The sequence below is a fragment of the Hydra vulgaris genome, chromosome 03 (assembly GCF_038396675.1).
Source record: "Hydra vulgaris chromosome 03, alternate assembly HydraT2T_AEP".
NCBI lineage: Eukaryota > Metazoa > Cnidaria > Hydrozoa > Anthoathecata > Hydridae > Hydra > Hydra vulgaris.
Genome location: NC_088922.1, coordinates 9715804 through 9725000, shown reverse-complemented (window position 1 = coordinate 9725000; position 9197 = coordinate 9715804). Strand labels below are relative to the sequence as shown.

Here is a 9197-nt window from a genome sequence, read left to right as displayed (position 1 = left end):
CTATAAATTAATTTATTTTTACTACAGCATAGTAATTATTCCTGTTTTACTTTGTTAAGACTTTAAAAAGTCTTTACAGAGTATGATTACTGAAACCCAACTATGGTAGTATTTTAATTTGATTATAAGTTTATCGGTAAGCACTTATGCTCAAGAAATATAGAAAGTTAAAAAAAAACTTCAGTTGCTGGCTAAGGGTTTTGGTTTGTTCTTTGTTGCTAAAAAACCATAAAGAATTAGATTAGTAAAAAAAGTTACCAAATGTATTTTTTATATAGCCTGTATTTAAAAAAATTAAATGTGTGTGTATATATATATATATATATATATATATATATATATATATATATATATATATATATATATATATATATATATATATATATATATATATATATATATAATAAGAATAAATCCAAGTTTACCTCTTTTAAATGATTTATGTCTATCTTTGTAGTGAGAAAAAAGAATTTTTTAAGATGTCAGTAAAGATTCAAAACAAAAAAATCTATCTTTGTAGTGAGAAAAAAGATTTTTGTCAGTAAAGATTCAAGACAAAAAAAATTAGGTGTTTTGTCTTGGGGTTGTTAGCAATATTAATAAGGCAACTTAAACTAGTAACTAGTAATACTCACCTCAATGGGAAATGCTCAAAAAGTGCATTTTACCTGAACATCATATAGCACTTACATATGAAGGTGGAAATTCTACTGAAAATTATTTGATTCAGCACCTCTAATAGAACAATTCCATTTCTGGTGCTACAAGCTTAATTCTTGCTACTGAAGCATTCAGTGTTTTTAAATGACATAACAGTAGAAGGTTTCTAGGCTGTTTTCATAATACTGCTTGTGAATGGATCAATTGGTGAATGGCTCAGTAACTAGAAGACTTTTTAAAAAGAAAGCATCTTATTGGATGCGTATATTGTTGTCCATATGTTTAGTTATCATAAAATAAGTGTGCAAGATAAAAACTGTAAGTTAAGGCAACATTCTTGTTACTTACAACAAATTGTTATAAGTAACAACAAATTGTTATAAGTAACAACAAATTGTTATAAGTAACAACAATGTTGCCTTAGTAACAGGATTTTTATCATTGTAAAAGTAAATTAATTAGCAATCTTTTGAAAGTACAGATTTTGTATTTCTGTACACAATTGCAATGCTCTGCAAAACTATCTCTGCAAAACTAAATTTAAAAGTAATTAAATCTTCATTATTTTTTATTATTTCAAATAAATTTTAAATAAATATAAAAGAAATGTTGCTGACCTTCAGAGCAATTAATACAGAGCTGCATACAAACTACTGTAAAAAAACGGTGGAGAGTTGCTTATGATATGGGGTTTATTGTATTTAAAAGTCAGAAATTTATTCAAAATAGGTTCTAAAATTACTGGCACTGGTTACATTAGTATTTTAGATAAAAACTTTGATAAAAGTGTTGCTAAAACTGGTTTAGGGTTGTATATCTTTCAACAAGAAAACAACCCCAAATATATTGCATATAACTTCTCAATACTTTAAAATAAATTCCATTAAGAAGTTCCATATCTAAGTCTCATTGAGCACCAGTAGTTAATACTAAATGCCAAAATATTAAAAACAGTTTGTAAAATTTATAAAATTTTTCTGGAACAAATGCCAGCACCAATTGGATCTGATTCCTACAAAAACTTTGCAAAATATGATCTAAAGCATGCTAAAAAATCTTTGTAAAATAGTTCAAAATAAAGGAGGAAGTACAAATTTTTAAAAACATTTTAATTTTTACACCTTATCTGTTTTATGTAATATATCTTTGAAAAAATATGATTTATACATTCATATAGCTGCATCCATTTAAATGATTCATTTCTTTATAATACCTTGTTTGTCCAAATGCAAGTCAAATCTTGAATTTTCTTAAAATTTAATTTAGCAAATGTTCATTAATAAATTAGTTTATAACGTTTCTTAAAATTCAATTTTAAAAAACACACCAAGTACAATATTTTTGTAAAAGATGTTTTCAATTTGCTGGTAGTGTATGTATATATATGTGTGTTACAGGTAGTTGGTGTTCCTGATTACAGGATGGGTGAAGAGGTGTGTGCAGTTATCAGGTTGATGGTTGTATTATTTTTCTATGAGAACACTGTTTTTAATTTGATGATTGTTTTCTATTATTTTCAAAACTAATTTTTAGTGTTTATTTTTGGTTTATTAATAAATTTCATTTAAAAAGTTCAGATTAAAAACTGGCTCCAGTCTTACAGCTGATGACATAAAAGTATTCTGCAAAGATAAGGTAATTATTTTTAAAGGTTTGGTTTTTTACATAATTTTAATTTTTGAGTTTTTTTAATTTGCCAGAGTTTGTTCTAGGTCTCTCATTATAAAGTTCCACGGTATTTTCATTTTGTTACTGAGTACCCAATGACAGTTACAGGAAAGGTTAGTTGGATTTTAAGTTTTTAATTATTGAATCATTGATTTTAAATTGGTTGAATCATCAATTTTAAGCTGATTGAATCATTAGTAGTTATAGGCTTACGAAAGATTTGTTTATACCCAGCCAATATTAGCCACACAAAAAAACTGTGCATATTATTTATTAAAATTAAAAATTTATTTTTAATTTTAATAAATGCATTACTTTTTATGTCACATGGTCACATGACAAATGTCTTTTTGACAAGGGCTCTTTTTCCAAACTCCAGAGCTTGCTTGGCGATTTGATGCATGAGTGATCCAGCCTAAAGGTGACTCCAATCAAACCTAACCAGGTCTATCATCTTGTCCACCTTTTCCTTGACTAAACAGAAGGCTTTCTGGAGTTTAAAATATAAACTTTTTCTTGGGCTCGTCTTCTCTTCAATCAAGGCCTCCATAAAGTTAGAGAAAAATGTGTATCTCTAGCATATATCTCCTGCAGTAAAACCATAGAAGTGGAATATTGAGAATGGAACTAAGGAAAACAATAGCTCTAGAGTGTACTCTAGTATTAAACACCATAGTGTTACAGCAAACACCAAATATTTGCTATACAATATGATCAAAGTATTTTAGCAGATTCAAAATTACTTAAGCCTAGTCAATACTTTTTGAGCTTGCTGACTGAACAACACTTAGAAGTATGTTTTTAGTGTCATTCATAGCAGGCGATGTAACACTTACTACTATCCTTTCTACAGCAACAGTTACACTGAGATCTTCAATCTGTTTACTTGCTTTCCATCAAAATTTATATATATATATATATATATTGTTTATTTATAAAAATTCCTAAAATGTTTCTGTGATCATCCAAGATAGTATGAAATGATACTCAATGGTTTTAACACTGCATGAGTTAGTATTTTGGAACGAATATTTGTGCTCATGCAACACGTCTCTATAATTCCATTTTAGAAAGTACTTGAAACATGATGTATCTATCTGTTCTGAATTGCCATGCAACAATTACTATTGCAACAAAAAGAGGTTTATACTATTAACATAACAGAACATGTTTTTGAACTTCTAGTTCTAATTTTTTTATGAAAAGAAATAAAAAGATATTTAACAAATTTGTAAAGTTACATCATTATAAATGGTTTTATTTGGTATTGTTTAAACCAAAGCGCATACGCAAGAAGAAATTCCAGATATTATCTTCTCCGAATGTTTTTGCTCCTAATAATACCTATGTAGACTTGAGGAATCTTGCGCGAGCAGCTGTTCGCAGGTAAAAAATTGTCTTTCGATGTACCTCAATTTCAACTCATACGACACTCAATTGCATTGCTTTTGAATCGTTCCCAGTTGTATCAAGCGCCTAGAAACTGTTGATTGATCGATTCCCAATGTTTCCGCAAGCTCTTTCTGTATCTGGCATGGATCTTCATCAGGTAATGCCACCAATTTAGTATCATCAAACTTTTTCACAGCGCCTGGATGTTTTTCATCTTCGAGGTCAAAATCACCACCTTTGAATTGTTGAAATTCTACATACTTGTTCTAAAATAGCATTGTCGTCGTATGTTTCCACTAATTTTCTATGCGCCTCAGCTGTTGTTGTCTTTCGGTGGAAGTAATGTAAAAGAATTCCCCGCAATAACGGTTTTGTATGAACGGACTCAGCCATGCCTAATATTTTGGATAAATGCCTCTTAACACTCCGGCATTTGAAATTGGACTGATGTTAGCAGCCTAGGGTTTTAACTTTCAGGTAAAATTTACATCAGTCCGATCGGATTTATACCCGCCGAGTTATGAGTTTCAATATAAAACGCTCGTTTTCAATGCATACTTTAATAGTACGTGTAATTATTTTTAAAATATGCATAATTAGTGTTAATATATTTTTTACTTATTATAGGTTAAGAAAAACGAACTTCGAGAATCCATGACTAAACTTTTAAAAGAAGGTCGTTTATAAAAAAAAAAAACTCAGGGGCGTCAATATTTAATGGCATAAATATTGTTTTAACGAATTGCACAGTTTATAAACAATCAAACATGGAAATTAATTAAGATTTTATATGTTAACCAGTTTTAATTTGGTTTAGAAAATTATCAAAACACTTCAGAATATATTTTTTTAAGGATTTTTTGCTATGAGATTTTATGCTTTGTTATAATACTCTATGCTTTGATACGAAATTTTATGTTTTGATAAAAAGATTCTATTTTTTGATACAAGATTCTATGTTTTTTTACGATATTCTATGTTTTGTTGCATTTTTTATGAGGCGATTTGGTATTTTGAATTATTAGGTACTTTTAATTGAATATTAAAACTATATTGTGTTTATAATATTATAAGCTTATTATTTTGACTTTAAAATTAGAAATTTATCTCTAGAAAAAGTAGGTTTGTTCACTTTTGCAAAAGTTGAATTTTTGATCAAAAAAAAAACTTTTCGAAATTCTATTTTTGTTTTGGTAAGTTTGAAATGATTTCTAATTACTTAATTTTGAACCGAAATGAATTTCACTTTTCGAAATTCACGATATTCAATCGATACATTTTTTAATTGTCGAAATCATAAATATAGCTCGGAATTTATTGAAAATTCTGAAAGCTGTACCGAAATTTATTTATATTATCGAAAATTTACCGAAACAATTTTTCACTTTCGAATCTTTATAATTTGTATCTAAATAATTTGATATTATTGAAATCATAAAAACAGTGTTTTGATATTTATAATAACAAAAAATTAAAACTCTTAAAATTAGGACAAAACAATTCTCAAAATCTCCTATTCCTTTCAAATACGCTCTTCAGAATGGATATTGATGGCTAGATGTAGTTAAGGTCGGCGCAAAGAGTATGGGTGGGAGAAGGGTAGGACAGTGACATACTCCCATTCAATAAATCAGTCGTTAAATTGGGACCTTTTTTGATATAGGTTCATTAGGCAAAATACGACTTGGATATTTATCACACGTCAGCAAGTTGGGATATTAGAGGCAAAAATGTTATAGGCGTTTTAACTCTGCTTTACAAGTTTTAGATCGTTTGTACGATAGTAGTCTATTTGTACGATAGTAGTCTATTTGTACGATTGTAGTCTATTTGTACGATAGTAGTCTATTTGTACGATAGTAGTCTATTTGTACGATAGTAGTCTATTTGTACGATAGTAGTCTATTTGTACGATAGTAGTCTATTTGTACGATAGTAGTCTATTTGTACGATAGTAGTCTATTTGTACGATAGTAGTCTATTTGTACGATAGTAGTCTATTTGTTGTTTTACATAATAAGTAGTCGAGAATTTCCTCAATTTCTTTTGCAAGATTGAAAGTAAGTTTCTACATTTTATTTCTGCATAAAAATTTATTTTGCTTCAAAAGTTCATTTTTACCGTGCTCGCAGTAAAAATGAGTTTTTTATTGCCAAAATCTGCCTACATTATTTAACTTGTTTCCAGTTTTTTTGTTTTTCACAAAAAACGCCACAAGGTTACATTTGCTGTTTAGTTGAAAATTTGTTAGTAATTTTAATTTCTTTTTTTTCTTTTTTTTTCAAGTATAAAAACTCAATTTGTTATAAACAAATTTTTATCAAATAGAAATCTGGCACACGGCGATATCAGTAAAAAATATCTTGTATTAAGCTTTGCTCGTTTTAGGTTGTTTTTTACCATGCATTTTGTTTAAAAAAACCATTTTTTTATTTGGAACTAAAATATGTTTAGTAGTTGGTATATATATATATATATACATATATATATACACACACATATATATATATATATATATATATATATATATATATATATATATATATATATATATATATATATATATAAGTGTAACCATATAATTCTGATCGTGACATTTCCACTGAATAAGATTTAAAAATAAGCTATAAAACTGATATTTTTATATCTTTGGTCGCGTACTGCTTGACTGTTTTTAGCCGCACCATATCTGGAGAATTTATTCTAACTTTCACGCTGTAGTTGACTTACTTTATCAAAACGCTAGCCAAAAAAACTTAGTTTAAAAAATATTTTTAAATATTTTTTAATTAAAGGGATACTGTAACAGTTTTAAAAAAAAACCATTAAAATGTATTAACAAAGAAAAAAGTTAAGTTAATTACATACTCTATGGATATCTTATTTTTTATTATATTGCAATTGTAAAAATTTAAATTAATTCTAAAAAAAAATTTTTTAGAACAGCTAAACTATAAAAAATACTAGCAAAAACTATGCAATATTTTAATGTTCTGTATCTTAGACCAAAGAAAGACCTTAGCAATATATTTGTTCCGGTAGATAGAAAAATACATCAGCAAAAAACCAAAAGATTTCTCGTCACACTTTCCACGCGTTACGGAAAAAAGCCAGACAAAAATTTTATTATATAATTTCACTAATTAACACAATTATTACACATTTACTTTAAATTTTACTGATAACATGCATCCAGCACATGAAAGGTGAGAAATCTTTTTACATCGTTTGTGTTCTGTCAACTTTATATTATTTATATTCGTTTTGCAAATTTAATTTGCAGAAGGAATATATAACGACATTACTATAATTCTACCGACAATTTTTCTTATTTTTCAATAATTCGACAAAAATTCCAACGCGGACAAAGCCAGGGGCGTCTCGAAGAAATCTTAAAGGCCTATAAAAAAAAATTTTTGCCGGCTAAGAACTAAAAAAAAAAAAAGAAGTCCTCGTTGCATGAAATTTTCCTACTGCCAACTATAGATCCCATTTTGCCGACTCCAGTGACCAATTTGCCGACTAATAAATTTCGTAGGAGGGCTAGGCATATTCTACGCCCACCCCCTCCTCCTCGGGATATAGGGCATAGCTTGTAATGGTTTTCTTCAAATATGTCAAAATCGCAACGATAAAGCTTTTCCTGTGTTAAAAAATATTTTAAATCATTTAACAATCGCATGATTACACCAGCGTTAGCAAAATCATATGAAAAAAATAACGATAATAAGATGCATTAAAGTTAAAAAATGAAAAATATTTATATTAGTAACATCTAAATAACTTTTTTATGACTTACTTTGATAAGTAATTTTCATTTATAAGTAACTTTTTTATGTTATTACCTATGTTAAGTACTTTAATTTGTAAAGATAAATAACTTTTATTACGTATTTTTAAAATTTATGTAATTGTAATTAATATTATTTTTTAATAACTTAATTTTAATTGTAAATATATTTAATATTTTACATTTAAAAATAACTTTTTTACTTAAGGAAATAAAAGTCCTTTCCTTAGTTTAACCTCAGCCCATGATTTTGTTAAAGCAAGTGTATTAACTGGTTCTGGCGACAAGATCATTAGATCTTCTATCAGATGCCAAGTTTTTATTTAAACTTGTAATATTTTACTTGTATTGTCTATTTCTTTTTTGTTATTTTTATTTTTATTCTTATTGATATGGTGATTATATATATTATCTATTATAATTTAGTAAGAGTATAAAAATACCAATATTTGTAAATGTAAAACTTTATATTAAAAAAAAAGGAAAATTTATATATACAAAATATATGTATGTATGTGTGTATATATATGTATGTGTGTAAGTGCGTGTATTTACATATGTATGTGTATACATATAAATAAAAATAAATAAATAAATTATCAGACCGGTACACATTGGTTAAAACAACGATTTTTCAGTATCTACGTCTTTATTTTCAAAATTTAGAGACGATTTAAAAGAAGAAAAAAAGTTGTTTATTTATTAAAACTGAAGAACGAACTTTGAGATGATTTAAAAAAAGAATAAGAATATTAATTTTTTTAAAAACTGAAGATTTGGATGTTTAACAATTAAGAATAACTTAGAATTTGAACAAATTTATAACTAGAAATACAATTACACACTATACTCGAAAAAAGCAATAGAAAGTTGATTAAATGGATCCACTAACCGAAATAAACAATTACCGATTAAACAATTTCGTTAATAACAGTAATCACCACTAGTAATCACCAGTAACAAGTAATCACCACTAAAAGTTATAAAGATAAAAATGTAAACTATATTTTTGAAATATATTAAATAAAAACCATCATCTTTTATACTTTCTTAGAATCTAAGTCCTGATCCCGGTCTTGTAAAAACTTTCAAAATCTTGGTCTTGGGTTCATTTTTTGATGTCTTGGTCTTGGTCTTGAGCCCAAATGTCTTGGTCTTAGTCTTAGTCTTTACTGTCTTGACTACAACTCTGATATATATATATATATATATATATATATATATATATATATATATATATATATATATATATATATATATATATATATATATATATATATATATATATATATATAATGTCCTACAAAACATAGCAACCAAGTAAAATAAAAAAGTTTTTCTACTTCGGTTACTAATTACAACAATTTTGGTTAATATTATATATAAGAAAAAAGATTTGTACATAATAAGACCACTTGAAAATTAATGAACGTGTTTTTTTGCTTAATTTTGTATTTTAATGCAAAAATCTTTCAAAATATTAGCAACTTTTTTATAGCTGCTCTAAAAAATATTAAAATCAATTGTTAATATTAGTCTCAATAGTTAATATTAAGTAATATTAATAATAGTTAATGGCATATCCTTTACTTTTTAGGATCATGGAATATCTTCTCGGCATAGACTCTATGAGTTTATTAATTTTTTCTTGTGTAATCTCACTCCACGTGGTTTTAATTGCTTTATA

General features: G+C 26.8%; 1 protein-coding gene across 2 annotated transcripts in view; it reads left to right on the top strand.

The window, feature by feature from the left end:
• LOC101237579 (medium-chain acyl-CoA ligase ACSF2, mitochondrial) overlaps nt 1-4465 on the top strand; it is a 53584-nt gene extending 49119 nt beyond the window's left edge. For both annotated transcript variants that reach the window (XM_065792285.1, XM_065792286.1), the window contains 4 exons: nt 2058-2110; nt 2238-2295; nt 2373-2441; nt 4348-4465. In XM_065792285.1, coding sequence (XP_065648357.1) covers nt 2058-2110; nt 2238-2295; nt 2373-2441; nt 4348-4407 — 240 coding nt within the window. In that variant the 3' untranslated portion in view covers nt 4408-4465. The remainder of the gene's footprint in view (nt 1-2057; nt 2111-2237; nt 2296-2372; nt 2442-4347) is intronic.
• Nucleotides 4466-9197: the final 4732 nt, after the last annotated feature.